At 46.3% G+C, this 22606-nt stretch overlaps 1 protein-coding gene across 1 annotated transcript; it reads right to left on the bottom strand.

Annotated features, from left to right (window-relative positions):
* Positions 1 to 8596: 8596 nt before the first annotated feature.
* On the bottom strand, positions 8597 to 22226 carry wdr59 (WD repeat domain 59). Its single transcript, XM_088333353.1, has 25 exons — positions 22131 to 22226; positions 19897 to 19946; positions 19688 to 19823; positions 19524 to 19609; positions 18331 to 18411; positions 17650 to 17687; positions 17486 to 17574; positions 17297 to 17413; positions 16454 to 16531; positions 16221 to 16377; positions 15444 to 15523; positions 14379 to 14505; positions 14207 to 14310; positions 13467 to 13631; positions 13295 to 13390; positions 13000 to 13098; positions 12807 to 12928; positions 11959 to 12115; positions 11039 to 11160; positions 10889 to 10970; positions 10605 to 10717; positions 10404 to 10536; positions 9482 to 9621; positions 9112 to 9254; positions 8597 to 9057 (listed from the first exon to the last, which is right to left on the bottom strand). Exons 1-25 carry the CDS (start codon positions 22182 to 22184, stop codon positions 8822 to 8824), a joined length of 2805 nt encoding a protein of 934 aa, XP_088189479.1. The 5' UTR covers positions 22185 to 22226; the 3' UTR covers positions 8597 to 8821.
* Between the last annotated feature and the right edge of the window lie 380 nt (positions 22227 to 22606).

Consider the following 22606-nt stretch of genomic DNA (forward strand, 5'->3'; position numbering starts at 1 on the left):
CACTACCTAATGTGTTGTTTTTCATACTTTTGTCGCAAGTTTTTCATACCCAATTTTCAGCAAATTATCCTTATTTAAATAATTTATGTTGTATGTTTGTCTTAGTGTTTCTTTTTCTTTTCTTTCAGAATTAAAGCAAAACAATATACTAGGTTAACTTTCTGTGGAATTCAGGGGCACTTAGAGTCTCGTTAAGTTTTATCGTGCTTACGTACTGAGATGTTTTAGTGCACAGGTGTCAAACAAGCGGCCCGCTAAGGGATTGAATCCGCGACCTTGGCGTTATCAGCACCAGGGGGGGTTGAATCCGGCCTGCGACAACACTTAGTGAAGCGCAAGAGAAAAACAAGCTGTAGGCTGACATTCTTTCTCTCTCTTCCTCCCTTTTTCTCTCAACCATTATCTCTCTTCCACTCCCCTCGTCTCTCTTTTTCTCTCAGTCTTTTTACTTTATTCTCTTTTACTCTTTCTATTTTTCCATGGATTTCTGTCTTTCTCTTTCTCCTTCTCTCTCTCTTTTGCACTTTCTCATTTTCTTTCTCTCTAATGTACTAGTCCGGCCTCCGTGAGAATGTTTGTTCTTTAGTGTGGCCCCTGAGTTAAAATGAGTTTGACACCCCTGTTTTAGTGAATTAGCCAGGTTATTCAATTTCTAAACTTTTCCCAAAATTTAAGTACTAGTAGACATTGTCTTAGTTTAATTATTTTCCATTCATTTTCTATGCAGTTATATTTTAAATCACCACGATATGTCTCGAAATCCATTCTGTCGTTATTTTTAATTCCTTTAATCCTTTCCAGGATTGATCAATCTTTTTCTCATTGTTTTCTTAAAAAAATGCTCTTTTCCATAGACAATGTTTCATTTTAACTTATTCAACCATAAGTCAGCTATTGTTTCACATTCATTTATCATTTGTCGAACGTAACACTCATTCTAAAAAACTCAGTGTGGAATCAATTGTCCTAAAAAACCTGCCAACTCGAACTCAATGTCAAAAATTTCTAATTGTCTTTTCATCCCTCTGTAATCATAATCTCTTATTGTTGATTCGATATAAAGCAATACCTACTTGTCACCTATGAATTATCTTGTTGAATCGTATCTATTTTACATTACTATCTTAATCTTTTATTCCGCGCAACAATCTTCGTTTTTTACCCAATTGTCTTAGTTCCCTTTGTTTTTCTTTTCCTTTTCTTTCAGAAGAAATATTTCATTCAGTGACTGGAATAACTTAAGTTACGTTATTAATGATTTCTAGTTTCCAATTTTCTTCCCTGTGATACTATATCATCATCTTCAAACTTCTTTTCAATTTTTGATAATTCGAAATCATTCATACCACTAGTAATCTATCTACAACCTTTTTATGTATTACGCCTCTTTTGAATATGTCCGTTTATAACCAACGAAAAGATGGACACTAAAATTATGGACGGTTTCCAGTCTTCTCCTTTGTTTTACTTGCCTCTGCTCTAGCAAAACTACACGTCTTAAAAGTTCTTACCCTTTTTACATTCGCATATTCAACGAGAGATGATTAGTTTTGTTACTTAAACATTCTTTCTTTTTAAACTATTCTGTATAATTACCTAGTATACACTCAGTGTTCACAGTTCACCCTGTTCCTGTGTCCCAGACGCATCATCTATGTTGGGGACGCAACCTTTTCCTGTAAATTTTCATTATCATTTAATTCCTCTTTAACAAAGATTCTTGGTTTTGCTGTATGAGATTTTATTTTTCTGCACGCCGATCTTAGCTAACGAGATCTCGTCGCTCCGAGATTACGTCATTGTTGTTGGTAATTGGTTAAGTCCGTCTTTTTCATTGGACAAAACGGCTTTTTCCTCAATTTATCGAAGAGAGCCCTCTCATAAATGCTTTTCTTGCACTTAACTTGGTATTTAGTTCTGTAGTTACTTATTTTTAATTGATGTAGTGTACTATGTCTTTGTTTTAAAGTACTATATTGAATCGTTAGTTTTGTGATACTGTTTAGTATACCTCTAGGGGCATTTCTCTATTACCGTATTACTGTCGTAGTATTTCTACGGTACTTTCCTTCAGCGATTTTAATTTTTACCGTGTAACGTTTTGAGTGTTGAGTGACTTAAAATTCGACTGACTCCTGCCGTCACTTATGAGTGCTAAGGGTCATTTTGTCTGTCATTTTGTCCCAAAATGAAAATGTTAAAAATCCCTACAACTGAAGATATTTACGTATTTACTTTTAGCACGGGCGCTGTGCAATGGAGCAAAATGCGCATGTCCTGTTTATAGTCCTTAACACTTACCTAATCAAAACTTTTGAGTTTCTTTGCTACAGCTTCTGGATAAAACTTTCGTTGTCGGTTAAGGTTTTTTCCTGCGAGTTTTTATTAGAAATGTCTTGATAGTGAACCTAAATCGTTTAATTAGCTTTCTTATAAAGTATTTAGCAATTTATATCCAAAACAGGGATTGCTGGTGTGACTACGCGATTGCAAACTGGAGTTACTGGAGTTTTCCATAACATAACATGAGCATCACCTAGAGGCAGTGAAAAATAGTGCTTATGTGGGTGCTGTGACCCCCCTTTATTATCCTGTTAAGCACTTTTATTTTGGTTGCACTCCACAGTGCAAAGACTTCTTGCGGTCAATTTATACACACTGTCCCTTTAAAAAATTTCGAGTGCATGTCTCTTATGAAACCATATTCTAAAAATTATATTTTACACATTTTCGTCACATCTCACATTTTTCTTTTTTCCTGTAATGTTTTTGATTTTGGTACTTTAGAGCTTATCTACCTCAGGGCCAGTGAGCCCTTCATGAGGTAAAGTGTACTTGTACTTTCCAAATCACCAACCGTTTTGGCATGTTATACAGTAGTGTCACACTTAACCGGGCCGCTGTCTCTAGGATGCGTCATGGTCTGCAGCGTCGCTTTTTGGATCTCCGGTTGCACTTTCGGAACCGCAATTTCCATTCGCCGCTGCGATTTCTCGAGCTCTGCTCCTAGTAACAATCATATCAGACAATTTATTATCACACACAGCTTTGTTATCCACATCTTGTTTTCCTAATTTGAACGTTACTGCCCTGTTGATCTTGCTTGGTCTCGTTGACGGTGGCAGCAGGGGTCAGCAATAAATGATTGGTGAAAAATTAATGCCATTAATTGCGAAAAATTAATGGAATGGTTGCTTAAATTCATAAATCCATTTATTGCAAAATTTAAATAATTAGCAACTATTGCGAGTTTGCGACCCATTAATTGCGAAATTATCCGGGTTTTTTGTTAGTCGATTGCGTCAACAAACGTGCAAATTTTTTCGCCGCGCGAGCATTTCGTATGCGGTCAAGGGCACATACACGCACAATCGGGACAGTGCATGTATACGCGTAAGCTACCGTGTTTCCCCCATTATAAGGCCCAGCTTTTTATGAGAAATGAAATTCAACCTTGTCAACAAATTGCCTAGAAGCCCAACTTTTTTGTTTTATAACAACCGCTTCTGGGACAGCGAATTTGTTTCCCACATCGTTTCATCTAATGAAAATCTCTAACATTTTCACTATATCCGATGTTTCTATGTTGTACACATTTTGTTCAAAAATGAATGTGTAATAAATAGCAACATCTCTTATTACTAAGGTGTCTTACTGCGCATGATAATGTTGGCGTGAATGTTCCATCATTCACTGTTCATCCAACCTCAGTTAGTGTTCCGACAATTCGCATATTAATTTAGGAGGAATCGACAAATTATAATTATAAAACAAGCCCCAACATGCCGGTAGCTGATGTGATCACCAATAACTCAGAAGATATTTTTTGTACTAAAAGTAAAGATTAAAGGACCAGTTTGTTCGACCATATTGACACGGCTAGCACACCATTAAATTACCAATTAATGGCTAGAAATCCAATAAATACCCATCAATTGGCCTTGCCGCAAAAAAAATTAATTTTAATTTTTTCGCACTTAAATATTATTTTTTTTCCAAAAATCAATTAATGATGACCCCTGGGTGGCAGCGTGAGCCCTCGACCTGGACTGCGGCCAGCGTTGCCCTCACGACGGTGTACGGTCCCTCACGCCTCTGATGGTTCCTCTTTCGTCGACCTTGATGTACACGAGATCCCCTGGGACGTCTTTTCAAATGGTTGTTCGACCTTGGACTCCTGTCTCTTAACCAGCTAGTAGATGACAGCCGTCAATTGTCACATTCAGTCTCTCAGTTCAGTTTGTAGTGTTTTGTAGTTGCTCAAGTGGCCCAGATGCGGTGCTGGTCTGCCTGTTACACGGATATGATTTGACCAAAGTGAAATTATCTGAAAATTAGGTGGGGGTCTGGGGGGTGCGGGCCCCCAACTGGGTCCAGGGCAGTGCCCCGGTGGGGGGACTAGTGGGGCGAAGTCCCCCCCGAAGCTCATGGGTTTTCCGTGTTTTTAAAGTACTTTCAATGCATTCAGATGACAAAGAAATAGACAAAACAACAGCATCAATTTTCAATGTATCTTCCCATATAAAATTACAGTTTAAGTCAAAATCAGCCACATTAAAAAACATTGGACTACCTTTGCTTTTAAAAACTATCACTGAGAATACCATCATATCTAACTCATGTGATTACTAAGTTAACACATAAATCATGTTGAAGAGTTCAAATTTCATGAACAAATAATTGTATCATGACCAAATGAAAAGTAACTCATTAGAACATACCTCTAATGTCTTTGTTATGGCAGAAGAGTTTATCTATAAATGAAAGTACTGTAGTGGGTTGTACCTAATTCACCCACGGAACCATTGTTTAATGTGTTGTTTTTGTAAGATGCCCTTCACGACCTTTAGAACAAACAAATTTATCTGATATAAAGTCAAAGGTATTTCCCTGTTACCTATTCTCCCTGCCTCTGGAGACACAATCACCGATTTCCTGGAATGCAGATTCAAAATACAATTTTAGCAGTATTTCTGTGTTAAAATAAAATAATTCACAATCCAAACGTATCAATATTCCTCAGATTTGTAAACACTACGTCAATCAACAAGATTCTAGCGTGATTCAAAGCAGACGTGTGTTGTTAGTTATCACCGCCCTGTCGACGGCCTTGGCCGTCTGGCTCAGTCCATTGTGACGTTCACTCGCAGTCTGCCGCCGGAATGTTTTCGTGAGCTTATCAGTACCAAACTGACCTTGGTGTCCAGCTGTCTACCTTTTTCTCCTCGTAACTGGCTGCAACCAGCACTGTTTGAGAACAGCCTGGATGTGCTCCAGTGTCCCCACAACCCTTCTGTAGACAAGCGGCCAGACAATGGATTAGTGAACGTCTTTGTTTGCTCTTTGCTCGTTTTTCTGTCCATCTTCGGCCCTTTTCAACGATCGTCTGACTTCTGAATCCTGTTAAATCGGTCATGTTTACAAACCCGGATGTTTAGTCTAGGTTAAATGACTGAATGAATGAATGAAGACATCACCTTAGCAAGTAATCTGCTCTTCATTGTATTTTGAAAAAGCCTGCCAAATTGTCCTCAATTTACCCAAACTATGCTTATTACGTTTATCGGAACAAGATCTCACAAATCAAAAGGCCACACGCAAACGGAGCACTTGACTTGACGAATTAAGTAATCCCTCCATTTTTTTATTTTTATGACACCACTTAACATAACGTTACATAAAGTAAAGGGAAAACAATACACACGGTCGAGCTCAACTTACACACGGAGAAAGACAGAGTGGTGGGGGTAAGGGGGGGTAAAAAACAAAAAACAAAAAAGACAAAAAGGACCAACGGTTTGCGCTAATAACCCACAAAAACCAAGAAGCAGTCACTCCATCATTCATCCATGCCTCCATAACTCCACACCCAACGCCAAACAAAACAAAAACAAAAAAGACAAAAACACAAAGGTTCTCCTCCGCACAGCGTCGTCCTCGCCCTTAAACAGTTAACTATAAATCACCCGCGTACAAAATAAGATATTTTATTTCCTTTTTTACAAAAATACAGAATATAATTTGCATAAACAGTCAAATAAATATTACATTTCAAAAGGGTCTTTAACAAACGTTTAGGACACTTTTACTTGTATTTATTTTTATTATATAATTACCTCTTTTTAATATTAAATATAAAAGCAGTAACGTTCGCTCATTGGTAACATTTTTTTAATGACTGTTATTATTTAAATAAAGAGAAATCACATTTAAGCAAGCGATGTTATCTGCCATTGAAATAAAAATCACTCAGCGAAGCCCACGACCCTGAGATTAAGAATCTCATGCTCCACCGACTGAGCTAGCCGGGCGGGGGAGAACACACATCCACAGACAGAAACACACACGCACAGTTCTCGCTAGCTGGCACACACCAACATTCCCGAATGAGACATCTCCCACACCAAAACATGTCATCAATTCCCACACATTCTTTGTATCGCCTGTTCTATGCGAAAGTATTTTAATAATAAAACATCGATTACTGCTCATTTTTTAGCGTCGGTCTAACAAAATCAGATTTTAGAAAATGGCGGTCTTCCACGCACCATACTTCTTATTAAGTCAAGGTTACATGTCCGACTCCCAAATCATAAATCCACTAGGGAAACAAATAAATATTTCCCGTATTAACAATATATAAATCGTCTATTTTGAACTGCCACTAGCAAATGACGACGTCTTATCACAGCTTTACACAGATCTCAAGACAATCATAAATATACAAATACCGACGCCGCTGCACCATTTTATCCAGGTTTTCAAGCAGCCCATGTCCCAAAACAGACAGGATTCTTTGAGCTCAGAACTCCCGTCGGACATAAAAATCTCAACTCAGTCTATATATCTCATCCGTCCGAACTTGGGCCTGACTACAGACGGAAAATCCCACGTGCACGAATTTTCATAATTTAGCTCCGACGCCACAGGCTCCTGTCCACCCACGAATCTCCACAAGCAAACCGAAGTAAGGAGAGAAAAAAAATCTTCCTTACCTCAACCGCTCATTCGAGACCGTTCCACTGAGAAGTCTTTTCCCTTTTCTTTTTTACTTAATCAGTGCCAATCCACGTTGGGCGCCAAATGTTGTAGAAATTGGAGGTCCGATAATCGAGAGAAAGTCTTCTCATAAGTGGATAAAAGAAATAGACAGGAGCCAGTCTCGTTACGGAGGGAGATTGTCACTTTATTGATGCGTCAATAAAGATCTCACAGAGCTAGGAACATGACAATGTATTTAAAGCTGGTAGTGACGATTAGGCTTCGATTGAGTACACCCCAAAAGGCGGTCCTGTATCACGTATAAGTACGTGACCAGTCCCGTGTACGCCGTATGAGTACGTGACCGTTCCTTGCACGCCGTCTGGCAACGGTATCTTCAAGGTAAACTCTAATCGTCTGGTAACGGTATCTTCAACCGAGGTCACCCCGACCTTTTCCCACAAGCAAGTAATGTATTGTAAGTTAATGTAGACATGTATGCAAATCTATTTCTATATATGCAAGTGCAAATGCTTTTGAGGATTTGCCACAACACTTCTTGCTTAACCGCCTCCTACAATCGGACCGATACGGATGCGGGATAGATTCGTTTGAACCCTCGGGCTATGCGGGTACATATGATTTACATTTTCATGCTTTTTGTATTTTTAATCAAAGAGAGAGCGTTGAAAAGTACACACGCAAGAGCTCAATTTTCCCACATGTTTATGTTAAAAATGGCATTGTGCCGCGATCTATTTGTTATTGCGTACATACTACAGTATACGCAAAGCGGGCCGCGTACATTATTTGGACATGTAGCCATCCGTTGAAATTCATCCTCTTCAACTTACCATAAACTTGGTGTTTTTCAAAGCATTTCCCAGTATTTGGGTATTTTCTCTATGCAGAGTCAAACATTTTGTGGAGCGGTGCCAACGTTCAAACATAATACTCATAAAACTGTGAACAATTTTGCCCGCAAACCACTGACCGCGGCCCCCATGACACCGGGATTGAACAATTCTTTGTTTGCGCCCGACAGAATGCGAGCTGCCCTCTTCCTCTTTATTATTCTGTGTTCAAAAGCGGCTGTAGAATGTCCTTCCAGTACCGACGAGGACTCTGAGAATATCAATTGTCTTTTAATTTGCTTTTATTTCCAACCACCATCTGTGCAGTGTGCCCCCCCCCCCCAGTCTATCGCTTGTTCCATGCCTATAGCCGCTTCTTTGTTTGCCCTACCCGTACCTGCACAAAGCCTTCCCGGTCCTGGCTTATCAGGCAGCTTTTTTTGTACAGCAGAGACACGTCCACTCTTGGACACACCCGTCTCCACGGAGCCTCTTTTGGACCGACCGCTCGCAGACTAATCCGTCGTCCTTCATTTGGAAAATTCCTTTCATTCTCCCGGCCGCCCCGTAGTACGTCTCTTGTCGGGCGATTCGAGTTCTACGCTCGTTTGGATTCATCCAGGAACTCGCCGGAAGCGGTTGTCTTCTTACCTCCGGGGGCGCTTCTCCCATTTCTATTTGCGCAGCAGGAATTGGCTTCATAGCTCTACAGCATTAAGCCCGCATCGCTTCTAGCTTTTTTGAACAAAACGAGAAACAAACGGGGGGAAAATAGACATTGTATTGAACGCCAAAGACCACAACATACACTTCGAGTATTGGAGTGTTTCCAAGGCTTTTGTGTGGATAGAGACACGTTTCCTCTCGATGTCTGGAGAAACCCGGCCGGGGCCGGCACGCTTATTCCGCTTCAAACGGCGGCGCGCCACCGGGCGTCGAGTCCGGCGTCGAGTCCGCCATCGTGCCGAAGTCGGTCTTCCGGCGTCTCAAAAGTTGCCGTGGTGAAGGCAGCGGCATCCGCATCCGGCCGGGCACTGGTCCCGCTGGCGGAACCAGTCCATCATGTGGGCGGTGTGTCCGCCGTGGCCGCAGGCGAGGCAGAAGTGGCTGCTGCCTCGCACGGCCACGTGGCAGACGGCGCACTGGAAACTCAGCCGCTTGCACGCGGCGCACTGCGTGCCGCGACTGGGATTGCCGCAGTGGCAGCACAGCACGCACAACTCTGCGGGAAACGGCGTTAGCGCGCGTCAGTCGGCGTTAGCGGCGACGAACGTACCCACGCCTTGGTGCGGCTCGGGCGGGCAGGAAGCAAACTTGAGGACGTCGGCCCGTTTCTCCCGCAGGTCCCAGCGGTACAGGATTTCGGCGTAACATTTCTTGAAGTCGTCGAACTGCGACGTGTTGCTCGGGTCCAGAAGTCTGAGGGGAACGGGCGTGACCCGAATAGGAAGAGGCGTGATCCACATAAGAATAGGATAGTGGAACGTAGGAAGAAGTCTAAACGGCGCGTGAAGAGGCGTAAACCGCATGAAAAGAGGCGTGGCCGTGACAGGAAGAGGCGCGGCTTAAACAGGAAGAGGCACGACCGACGCAGGAAGAGGCGAGACCAAGTCGGGCCCCCCGCCCCCAGCTTTCCTCCGGCTTACCTTTTATTCAAGTCGTGCAGCCGGCGCTCCCGTTCCCGCGGGTCGGCGTGTCCCTGGTTGCCGTGGGGACCGTCTTCACGGGATTCGCTCCAGGGGCCGGTCGGTTCCGCCGTCGTCCCCGTCGGTTCGCCGGGCACAGACTGAAAACGGGTGACTCGGCTTAGACCGCGTTGCCCATAAAAGAGCTGGCGTAGAGGACATGCAAAGCCCATCGTGTGGGCGGTGTGCCCGCCGTGGCCGCAGGCGAGGCAGACGCGGCTGAAGCCCTGGCTTCCCCTTCCCCCCCACTCCTAACCTTAACCCCTTAGGTGCGAAAAAAAAAGGACTCGAGTGTTTATGAAGGAATGTTTTAGGTCTGCTTTATCTGTCTAAACGCTTATTTAATGATAAATATGACATTGCTTATTTTCTTATTATTGAACTCCTAAATATGCTGGAGCGGTCTTTCTTCTTCCATTTGAATTCTTCCTCGTAAGAAACGTCATTTGAATGCCACTCCTGGTGTTCTTGAGGCTAACTCCGAGCTGCTTTTCAGAAGAAAATGGCTTCCAAACTAAACCTTGCAAAACAGCTCATAAATAATACATGTACTTTTTTTTCAACAGATTTCTTCTTCGACTCGGGACAGTTGCATTTCGTGTCCTGGTGCTACTTTTAGTAGATATTATTTGGAATCATATTTATTTTCCATCGTGCAACCTAAATGCCAAACAACAACATCTCCCCATGAACTGGAAAAGCCAAAAAGGCATTCATGCAAGAATGCATATGTCTCCGAAAGCGTAAGGCCTAGAATCCAAATTTTTGCTGTCCTGAGTTGCAATTGACATCTTATAGCGTCAGCAGGGTTTGGCGTATCCTGCACATTATATGATATGATACGGCGAAGGGATCTTGGCGAAGGGGGCGTGTCCATACTCACGTAACGCGGGTGCGGCGGCGCCCCCTGCCGGGTCGGCGGCGCGGCGTTCGCTTTCTGGCCGTCGGCGTCGCTGAAGACGCTGCACAACATGGCGAGCGTCTGCACGTCGCTCATATGGCTGTAGTGTTCAAGGCTGAGGGGGCGGAGCCGAAACGTTTTAGGGGACGGACGCGGAACCGCCGACGGGCACAATTAACTCACAGCGTGTCCAGCAGCCGGCGGCCGAACGGGTGGCTGGCCCAGGGGGCGTCGGCGTCCGGGTCGGCGTCGGGGCTCAGGCCGGCGACGGTGGCCGCCGAGGCCAAGGCCCACACCTGGATGAGGCGTGACGAACGTGAAAAGGGGCGCGGCCCGCACGAGAAGAGCGGTAGACAACACGGGAAAGGGCAGGACCCACACAGGAAGAGGTGTGACCAACGAGGGAAGAGGCATGAGCGACACAGGAAGGTGTGGCCGGGGCAGGAAGCGGGCGGCGCGTCACCTACCTTGGCCACATCGCGGCGCCCGGCGGCCATGGCGGCGGCGGCGTTCTTGCGGCACGTGTCCTCCGTGTCGCGCGTATTCAGGCTGAGGGAGAAAGTGGCGAGCAATGAGAAGGGCCCCGCCCCTGTCTTTTGCCCTTCCCCCTCACTTACACATAATTTTCCCCCAGGACTTTGTGTACGGGAAGTAGGCAGGAAATTTCCTGTACGATGACCTTCCCCGCCAGCTTGATGGAGCGCCCCTCGTCGCGCTTGCTCTTGAAGCGCCGAGATTTCTGAGGAACGACCGTCGGCCGATCAGACGGCGCGCTTTTTATTCGACTAGTACGGGCGCGGGCAAACGTTTCGATCGGCCGGGTCGGGTCCCATTAAAAAAAAAATTGCCGGAAGGGCCGAGAAGGGGAAAAAAAAGGACCGACAGTGGGACCTCGCTACTTCGCGGTTCCACGTTCGCGGCTTCAGAGCTTCGCGGGTCTAAAAAATAATGAAAATAAAATAAAAATTTAAAAAAATATAATGCATTTTTGAAGGGGCGTCGCTACTTCGCAGATTTTTACTTTTCGCGGGTGGTTTTGGTCCCCATTAACCGCGATAAACGAGGGATTACTGTATTTTGTTTTTGACAACATTGCTTTCGTGCAAAACAAAGTTACTAAAAAATTCTGACAAGAATAGCAGACATGTACATACATTTCACTTTCTAATCTCTAAATAGACGATTTCATCAAACAGTAACGCATCATGTTTTCTAAATTTGACACGAGGAATTGCAAAACTCAAAATGTAATGCGACTCGCTCAGAGGTGGGGGGGTTCTCAGTACATTTGATAAATAGCTTGAGAAAATGATATCGTTCAAGAAACAATGATATACGTCTCGGAGTGCAATAGCCCTGTTTGAAGCGTATGGTTTTTGGATGACGGGTGAATACTTTAGGCGCGCAACCCTCATTTCGTTGCGCCGACACATTGATAAAAGCGACGATTCCGATCCCGATACTTTCGACGTTCGTCGGGCCGGATAAAAAAAAGGACGAGACAGGGGTCAAAGGGATGTTTGGCGGTCGCGGTCACCCGCTCTTTGTAGTAGAATGCGGAGATGGAGACGGCGTCCTTGTCGGCCCGGGTGGGGCTAGCGCCTCCGTAGAGGCGCATGGCCCCCTGCGCCTCGCCTCGGATCTTCATGGGCGTCAATACTCCGCTGTGATAGGCCGACAGCGCCGACAGCGACCTGGGAAAGACGGCTGATCATTTTCTACTTCCGGGAGTATTTTCAAATCGATAAACTTTGACACGATGAGAGAAACTGTACTCTCGCTCCGCTACTTTAGGCTACATTGAACCAGAGACTCAAATCCCTTCCACCTAAGTACGGGTCTGTGTCTCTGCTAAAACGCATTTGTTATTTTGATTTGACCCAAACAACCACCAGGTGGCACTTGTGAGCAGTTACTGTACTGTACGTGTTTCAGTAGCGCAGTGGCGAGCGCGTTCGCCTGAAAGTCCCCGGTTGGAGACGGGGCGGAAACATATGTTGGCCCGGAGAGGGAGGGGCGCCACCGGGCTGTACTTGCCCAGGACTCGCCGCAACGGTGCCCCTACCACCCCGGTGGTTAAGGGTTCCTACCACCCAACCGACGCGCATTGTATATAGCTGTAGCCTCACACACATACATAAATATAATTGTCCAAGTATACAGATTTGTAATTTATTGTCGATCGGATGGACTCGAACGATTTGACGATCGGATTGAAGGCTTGTTTAAAACCAATAAAAAAAAGTAGTTAAGTACTCTTTTTAACTTTTAGTTAAGTCATTATTTAGAGGAGTCATTTTGACTTCTAATGAGACCTGTTATTCTGAAGTACTTTAACTTGCGTCATATTCTTGGCTACTTTAGCTACCTCTGGGCGGGGCCTACCTGGGCGTGGGCTCGCTGGGCGGGGCCACGCGGTGCATGCTGATCGGCCGAGTGAAGTAAACCAGGCAGCCGGTGCCGCAGAAGCGGGCGCCCGAAGTCCGCGGGAAGGGGATGTTGGCGTCCTGCGCCAAAGAAGGGGCGTGTCCGAGGCCGTTCCGACACCCCGTTGGACGGGGCGGGGCCGCCCACTTACCTGGTAGGACCCGTACGTGTTGGTTACCCGCGGGAAGGCCTGCAGCGGCGAAGCCACCGGATTGGACAGCACGAAAGGTCCGGGGGAGGGGCCGTCTTCCTGAGGGCGGACGGACGATAACGAGGATTTATTTGGCTTTGAACCGTCCTCTCCCGTTCTCCTCGCAACTTCCAAAGTCATCTAGTACATCTCGAGGGTTACGTCGTACGGTCCCGTTCTACTTTCTAGCGTCTACTCGATTCGAAAAGTACGCGCGGGGCGTTTCCGGGTGAGGCGGCCCGGTCCGGCGACTCACCGCGTGGGACTCCAGGCAGGACACCAGTTTTCGGACGCAGGGCTCCAAACAGTTCTGGTTCCGCTTCACCTTTTGCAGCGACACGTCCGTCAGGACCTACAGGGTGGGGGGCGGGACAGACGGGAGGGATATTGAGGATGCTGCCGTTTCCACGGCGATGGAAGAGGACCACCTTGTGGATGTTGGCCTTGGTGGCGGCCGAGATGCTGGTGGGGGCGACGAACTGGAAGGAGGGGGCGCTGTTGTTGGGGTACTGGGCGGGGAACTTCATGAGGAGGCGGACCCGATGGGTCCCGAAATGGGCCGACACCACGCAGCTGCAGTTGACCGCGTCCATCTGGACCCAGGGGAGTCAAACTGGTGGGCGGGGGGCCACAGGCTAGAAATAAAAAAACACTCTCGCCGGGGGCCAGACTCGGAGAACCGAGAGAAAGGGAGAAGAGGTCGAGAAAAAGAGAGAGATAGGATGAGAGAGAGAGAGAGAGGGAAAAAGAGGAAGAGAGTGGAAGAAAGAAAAAAACAGCGAAAAAACCCTGGAGTGTCAAATTCCGGGGTGCGGACTGGTAAAGAGGAAAAAAAGAAGTGAGAGAAAGCGAGAGAGTGACAGAGAGAAAGAGAGGGATAAAAAGGAGGAAAGAAAAAGGGGAAGAGAGGAAGAAAGAAAAAACAAGAGGGAGAGGGAGAAACAGAAAAAGAAAGGAGAAATACAGCTCCACTTGTTTAGAGAGTGGCGCCACGAAGTGGACATATTTCAAACTGCAGCTCGGTGTTGTCTCGCAAGCAAATTCAAACCTCTCGACACGCATTAACCGGCCCGCGGGCCGCACATTTCACCCCAGTGACATGAGGTCGCGCCATAGGACGTAAAAAAGAAAAAATGGGGTCGGCCCCGTAGCCGACGACCCCGCCCACCTCCACGTTGACGTTGCGGATCTGCAGGTTGACCAGCGAGAATTCTTGCTGAAGCGTTTGCGCCAGACCCGAAGAGGGCGCCGAGTCCCGCCCGGCGTTCGAACCTGGGGGGCGGAGACCGCGTCAGCGCCGCTTCGAAATCGGCCGCGTCGCCGGCGGGAGAGAGCGTCACCGTGCGGAGGGTGGCCGACGGCGATCCTGGCGGGCGGTCCCTCGGAGTCGGAGGGCGGAGCCTGCGACTTTTCGTCCTCGGCGGAGGCGGAGTCGGCGGCCTCCTCAGGCAAATCGCTGGCGCACAGCTGCAGGCGCACATCTGTATCAGAGACAGCATAGGACACGCCCCTTCTTGCCAACCGAAGCGCGTCGATCGTGTTCGGGTACACGTAGAACGCCGGCTCGCGGCCACGCGCTCCAGGTGGCGGCATCGATAGCTCGAATCGCCCTTCGTCGCTCGCAATGTTTTTGCCTCCGATCGTTTCATGATTTTGTCTCGAGAGACGGAGGAGCTCCGGCGCCTCTCGGTGGCTTACGTCGTTTCGATGTTTTTCAAAATAAGGCCGCCTCGCACGGCCACCATCGCTTCCCGCCTTACGAGGGCCAAATACCAGAAAACGCTCCACTTTGGGGGTTTCTGGGACCCTTTCCGGCCTTCAGGTGGCCATACCGTATGTGGTCACTTCCTCAGACGTCGAAACCGAATGAACGACTTCCTTTAACTTTTTGCGTTTGGAAATATTTATTGGGCTTTTTTTTTTTAGTCTTAACTTAAAATTCAAAAAAATCATTGTTACACCAAAAATAGGAATTGCATATAAAGGGTTAAAATGCCAATGCAGTTGGTTTGTGACTTGTATAATTGTCGTTACAATAAATTTGTTCTTGATTCATACGGCATTTTTATTTTTCGCTTAGACGGGCGAGTGACTTAATTTAATTATGTAAATGGTTATGAGTGCTTATATATGGTGATTCATCTGCCTTGATTTTCAAAAAAATCAAACATTGTTACACGAGCATTTTTTTTTGTCATTTGTTTTTCCCCCCCGTTTTTATATCTTGAATTTTCCGGTGCAGGTGTTGACACGAACAATGAAGTTCCCTGCGTGAAAACGGCTTGCGCAATAAGCAAATTCTGACTTATTTTCAACGTCCATATTTCGACATAACATAATACGCCGGGCACGTGGGCACACGAGTGAGCGGGCCGCACATATGCTGCGCCCGCGTGGACACCCACCTTCTGCAATTGCGGCTCCACTCTCCAGATCCGCAGCGTTTGGTCTCGGGACCACGTCACCAATTGGAAGTCCTTGCAACCTAAGGCACAAAACGGACGTCAGCCCGGGCACGGTCGGCGCGAGGGAAGCCCCGACGAGGCTCCGAAGATGTGACGCCGATGTGTTCGGGTTGTTATCGGGCATCCGGGTGGGGACCTACGGAGACCTAGGGAAGTGGGAAATACCCGGTGTCGGTCGAGAACTCGATTCTGAAGCTACGCGTTTGGCGCTATTCCTGTGTGACTCCTATCGCGCAGAGTTGAATATATTTCTTTGGCATAACACACGGTGTCTCGTACACACGACCCGACGTCGCTTAAAGCCGTGGCAAAAACGTGAGCGCTCCACTTTCCGAAGTTGAAAAGTGTATCGCGACTAGACCTAAGTCCTAAGCGTCCGACTGAAAGCGCATGGCCGTTTGGATAGTTGCGACACGGTGGTCACGCGACCATGCCACCAAAGTCAATCGGTGACTTATTGAAAAAGACAATCAATACATGTGACAAAGTCTTATTAAGTGTTGGCATTTTTAAGACTTTTGAAGGTTGGATGGAAAACATTCGAATGCCAGCCAAGGCCTTATTTTTCAGATTGATGATTTCAATGGCTTTTTAAGAATTTTGGAAGGTTCCACGGGAACCCCGGTTTGAGTTCGCCTCAAAAACGCCAATTAGGTTGTTTGCTAAAATCGTGCAGCCCTAGTGGATTGTGCCCGCGCTCGTGTTTGTTTGCGCCACCTTCCTTGTGGGGGCGCCACTGGAACTCCAGCACGACGTCGTGGTGGCCCACGAAGGCGTGAACGGGGCTGTTGAGGTCCAGCGTGGACCACAGAAGAAGACTGTTCTCACGGCGAAGTTGGGGCACCATCACCGTCACCAGGCCGTTGGCGAAAGGCTGAGCGGGCACACGGACGCTTAGCCAAGGGGCGTGGCTCGGGGCGGGCCCGGGGCGGGCACGAGGGGGCGCTCACCGTGTAGCGGGCCTTCCAGACGGGCACCTGGCACGACAATATGTTGAGGTACTTCCTGGGCTGACGGAAATCCCAAAACTGAAACGGACGAAAGACATTTTTTTACCGCGCTGCCGTCTGCGGTCGTTTAGTTGCGACTACGAGCGCATTTAAAACAAAGTATTGTGGAAAACGGATTTCCCAGCAAGAGTGGTAAACGTCTAATGGTAATACGTAAATATTCCGCATGAAAACAATAAAAAATAATAAATCATTGAAATGACTGAATGACTAAAAAGCATTTCAAAAAAATACAATTGAAATAAAAAGAAAAAAGAAGAAAAAAAAAAATAAATAAATATATGTATATAATTATTGAAATTAAAAAATTTAAGGAGAATATATCAAATGAACTAAATGATCATGGCTAAATGACCCCAAATAAATGTCTATAAGTCCTAGTAAAGCGAGCGCAATTACAAATCTTAAATGGAGAATGTAAACAATTCGGAAAATATTGCAAATGAGCAGTCATAATGAAAGAAGAAGGAAATTCCAAAAATGCTATTTACGTTTTACAAAATTTGTCAAATTAGACCATTTTTTTCATTGAAAAAAATGTTACAAAAGAGTGCTCTTATATCATTATCACGAATAAATTAAAACGCAGGTTAATATCCGTAAAAAAAAAAACAGGTGTAACAAAAATTGAAAAATCATTTCAAATGAGGAAAATATTAGTATCGGCAGAATCGTCATGCCTAATTGACCAAAACTATTTCTAAAAATGCTACTTAAAAAGAGATGATTTTTTTTCCACCAAAAATTAAAAAGTAACTAATGGAGGACGCTAGCGCCCCCTACCCTGACGGAGTTGTCCTGGCTGCTGGTGGCCAGTATGAACTCGTGTTCGGGATGCCAGTCCAGTCCGTGGATCTTGGACAGGTGAGCCGCCACGTACTCGCACGCCGTCTCCGGTTTCTGAAAAGGAAGGGGCGGAGCTTGAACCAGACGTCGAGGCCGGCGACCCCGCCCCCCCTGGGACACGCCTACCCGCCGATCCCAGATGCGCACGTCGCCGTCGTGGCTGGACGCCAGCAGGTGGCGGTTGCGCCGGTTCCACTTCACCTGCGAGGCGCCGGCTGAGGGCGGAAGGGTGTTATCGCGTCGGCCCCGCCTGCTTTCTCCAAGGCCACGCCCACCCAGGTATCACTCACCTACGGCCGATAGCGCCACCGTGGGTTTGCGGGAGTCCCTGCGCCGTGAAAAAAGACAAATGCGGTACGGTTGAGCCGGCACGACCGACGGCGTGGCTGTTTTAGGCGCGGTCGTCCCGGGCGAGGCATGACCGGGCGTGGCTTTCCAGAGTGTGGCCAACGCAGGTCACCAAAAAGAAAAAGGACCGAACGACGACTGAAAAACAACTCGAAGAAACGACCCGAAAACGATCCAAAAAACAACCATAAAATTGCCCCCCAAAAAATGACCGTCCCTGGCCACTGAAATCTGACTGCAAAAATGGACCCAAAACTACTGGAAAGTGACTCAAATGAAGGACCAAAAAAAAAAAACTGTCCAAAAATGACAAAAATAACCTAAAAAAACAACCAGTGCGTGACAGTTTTTGGTGGGGCTGTTTCAAACGCCACCGTCTCATTTAAGCCAAAAGGAAAGAAAAAAGTTACTAAAAATGACCCAAATAAACCACCCCAAAATGATTCAAATATAGCCCAAAAATGACCCCAAACCAACCGCAAAATGGCCAGGGCTTGGCATTCGGTGTTTCGGGCGTGGCAGTTTTTAACGCGGGCAAAAAAGCAACAGAAAAATGACCCCACAACGACCCAAATGATCCAAATAAACCACGAAAAAAAACGAGCGGTAACTTGAAAGTTTACCTGATATCCCAGATGTACATGTAGGTGTCCACCGAGCTGCTCACCAGGAACTCGGCGTCGAAGCAGGACCAATCCAAGTCGCTGCCGCCGTCCCGGAAGAAAGACACACAAAAACGGGTCAATTCCGCATTTTTCCTTCTGTTTGATAGGAATATTGAACCGACCTCTTCAGATGAATGACTTTAGCCGAACGACGCGTCGGCACGCGCCGCTTTCACCGACCTTAACGACGAACGCTTATGCTACCGTCGAGGACACGGCCGCTAACGGGACTCCGCGCTAATGCTGACGTCGTTGCGTTAAGGCAGAGTGATGCCATTGAGAAAAATGCAATGAAACCGTGTCCAGAGAGGAGATCCGTTTCATAGAACGAGCCGTTTCCTCTTTTAGAACATGGGGAAGGTACCGTCATCGGGGTTCTTTTTGGTGGCCAAATTCAAGGACTTCCTTAATCGGTTTCAAGACAATTTGAGCATTTTTCCTGTAGCCGGCATCCGGGCCTTTTCGCCCTCGTATATCGTGTCACGTACTGTCGTTCATTGTCGAATCAAGTCCTGTTTATTTGTTTGGAGGAGTCTCCGGAGGGCTGCGCAGACCACAGATGATCGCAAACCACAGACTATTCTGACAGCATCCCCTGATATCAAACCTACACGAGGGCGAGGAAAAACTCAAAAAGCTCAACATGAGGAAAATTAGAAACCTTGAGAAGGGACCGCACATGAAGTCATCCCCCTTCCATGACGGCCAGGCTTAAATGGATGCCGCAATGTGTCACGGATTGTGTCTTGAACGGTGTTATTGTTGTTGTTGTGTCATGAAAAATGTGGTTTTTGTGGTACATGACGTCATGTACTGTATCGTTTTCTGCATCGCGGATTGTGACGTTTTTGTCCTGTGTTGTGTCGTGAAACGTGTCATTTTTCTGTCCCGGTTTGTATCGTGAACCGTGCCGTCTGTCGTGCCACGCAACGGTGTCGTTTTTGTCGTGGTTTTTTTCTACCGTTTCGTGTCCCGAAGCGTGCGGATGCGCCCCCTGGGACCGAGCGCTTCGGGGTTCTTCGGAGAAACGGTCCACGCTGAGGCATTTAGAAGGAACCTGGCCCCAAACTTTTTCGATCCCGGAAAACAGGAGCTTCCCAGTGGAGCGTTTTCAAGGACCCCGCCAGAGGCGGCGGCGGTCCGCCACTCACCTGATGACACGCGTGTGCCCTTGTAGCGTGGCGTGCACGCCGCCGTCGCCGTCCTTCCACGAGTACAAGTCCACGCGTTGGTTGCTCTGGAAGGCGAGTCAAAGGTCAGAGGGGGCGGGGTGGGGGGAGTCGGGGCCGAACCCCCCGGTCCGATAGCGACGCACCGAAGCGGCGAACAGGTGGGCCTGTTGGGCGTGCGGGTTCCACTGCACGGTGCCCACGTCCCACTTGCTGTGGCGTGCCATTTTGCCCGCCAATTCCGACGGCGCCTCCAGGTTGACCAGGTAGAGGAAACGCCGCCTGATCGGACCAGAAGGGAGGAGACGGCGCCGTCTATGGCTTGCTTTTCTCCCACCGGGAAACGGACACTTACCCCGAGAGGACGGCGTGTGAACCCAGGCAGTCCAGGGACATGGTGGTCGCCTGCTGACACAAGATCGACTTCAGGTGAAGAAGGCTACATAAAAACTGCAGTTTTGGAGCCAAGGGCCACACCGCTTTGAAAACATTCGCGTGGGTTGCACGGGGGGCCGAGCCGGAGACAATTGCAGGGCCGCCGCAACTCATCGACGGAACCGATTACGATCGATTCTTCAAAACTTCGGCGACCGGTTCCATCGTCGATCGGCGGTATCACGTGACTTATGAGCCAATGAGTACGTTACGTTTAGGTAAACAAGAGTGCATGCCATTCCGCTGTGACTTTGGGAGTTGTAGTCACACTTTGGTCTGGCAGAGGGCGCCAAGACTCTTTTTTTACTTGAAAATTGCATTTTGCCAAACAAAATTGCCATGAATGTTCAACTTTCTAGTGTTTCATCAAAGTGAAGCATTTGCAAGGCAACAGAAATTGCTGCAGAAGTGCAGATGAAAAATGGAAAATAAGTCAATATAATAAAGTAAAAAATGATAATAATAATAATGACAATGACATGTTTAACTCAAAGGGGCAGATTATTAAGCATAATATATGTCGTTATTGGGAATGTTTATCATATTCAAAGACAAAACTAAAGAGAAACCAATTTGTTGACATCATTTGAACAGAGGATTGACATCTTGTAAATGTTTTTTGCGAAAAAATGTTTTTTGCTCAACAAAAAGTGAAATATTTGCTTTCGTTTTGATTTTGTACAAGTCCAAACATAAAATGTTTTTGGGGACGAAGTGGGTGGAAAAAGAGTACCTTACATATTTGGAGGTGTATAGTATACATTTATAAGTGTTTTGGTTTATCGTCAAGTTCATTGACAAACACTTGGATTTCGTCCTCGTTTTATATTCTAGAATATTCCGCGCACCGTATTCCTATCCGTCCAAAATGTCAAAAATTCGAATAAAAAAAGAGGAAATTAAAAGGTGACGAAGAAATCCGATGCGTCGGAAAAATAATCTCTCGCGGTTCTTTTTTTCTATTTCCAAATAGAGCGGGGTCCGCCAACCTTTTCGAAGCTGGAAGCCATTTTTGTTACTACCGCTTTGATTGCGATATTTAAAATAACAACTTGTCGTGTTAGGACTATGTTATAACCAGGTTGCGATTTCTCTTTAAGGAAGTAGAGTTAAATAAAGGCTTAGTCGATCACTAAAACATCATACCAGCTAGAATTCCGATTTCCTAGATATTCACAATGACCCATCACTGGTGAATTCTTTTCAGAACCTGTCCATGGGCTACTTCGGTGTTCTTAAAGGGCTACCACTTTCAGTGGTTAGCGCGTGCGCGACACAGTTCTAAGGTCATGAGATCCAACCTCCTGTGTGGAGTTCTTGCATGGCTTTCTTCCCACATTCCAAAAACATGGGTGTCGGGTTGATTCGTCGGTCCAAATTGTCCCTAGGTGCGAATGAGCGAGTCTGTGTGTGCCCTCTGATTGGCTGGCAAGCAGTTGAGGGTGTCCACTGCACACTGCCTGAGGACGGCTGGGTTAGGCTCCAGCACCACCCGCGACCCTACTGATCCGAGTTGTTGGTGGCGCATCATCGAGGTTGCGATGATTTTGTATTTGAGAAATATGTGAGTGATGTTTCCTGTGGTTTTCAGTCTTCGTATGTTTGTATAAAAACGAAACGTTTTTATCCTTCTGTTCTTGTATTTTTTGGCCTTTATTCCTCCATTTTTGTTGTATTTTTCACCCTTTTGAAGTCATTCCGTGCGTAAGGCTTCGTATGAAGTGGTCACGTAGGACAACCTGAAAAGTCGTTTGGGACCCGAAAGAGCCTTTCCTCTTTGAGTGAGGCGAGGAAAAAAAATGCTTCTTTAAAACGAATGGGAATTCCTGCGTGAAATGGAAATTCCCGTTAGTTTCAGAGATACTCTCTACAAGTCAACTCCGGTCAAAGACGTCACCGCCTAAATGCTCAGAAAATTGCAAATTCTTTGACACACAACAGCTTCTTTTTCAAGTAAGGCGTCCTTCCGCTGGTAACTCGTTCGTCGTTGGGTTACTTTTTGGAAGATGTCGCGAGAAATGTAGACTTTTAGAAAGTAAGTTTTGCGCACAACTTAACCCGACCGAAGCTAGCAGTTAACCCAAGTTTTCTTAAGCTCTACGGGAAGGCATAGGAAGAAGAGAAAAGAAGAGCACATCAGATAAATGAAGTGACCTGCACGTCTCGAAACTCCAAAACGACATTCTCGCTGCTCCAGCGCGCCGCCATCTTGTCGAAGCGGCTACCGGAAGTCAACAAATCGTCACGTGACAAAGCTTTCCCCCGACGTCACTAATATTTAGAGTTGGAGTATTTCTGTTGTACTTTGTACTATTACTGTAGTACTATGTTTGTATCACGTCGAGTCCAAATAGTATTACAGGTCCCAGTTTTAAACACTGTAGATACTTAGTTTTCTGGTGTTTCTGGAGTATGTTTGTAGTATTTCTATAGATAGATAGATAGATAGATAGATAGATAGATACTTTGTTCATCCCCGAAGGGAAATTCACATTTCCAGCAGCATTCCTGAGCTGAGAACAAACAATCGAGAACAATCGAAAATAAAGTATTTGTGTACCATTTCTGTAGTATTATTTTTGTAGTATTAATGTTGGGGTTTTTTTTTGTATTTCTGTAGATTTTGCTGT

Source organism: Urocampus carinirostris, chromosome 4, assembly GCF_059441175.1.
Source record: "Urocampus carinirostris isolate Australia breed hairy pipefish chromosome 4, RoL_Ucar_1.0, whole genome shotgun sequence".
Classification (NCBI taxonomy): domain Eukaryota; kingdom Metazoa; phylum Chordata; class Actinopteri; order Syngnathiformes; family Syngnathidae; genus Urocampus; species Urocampus carinirostris.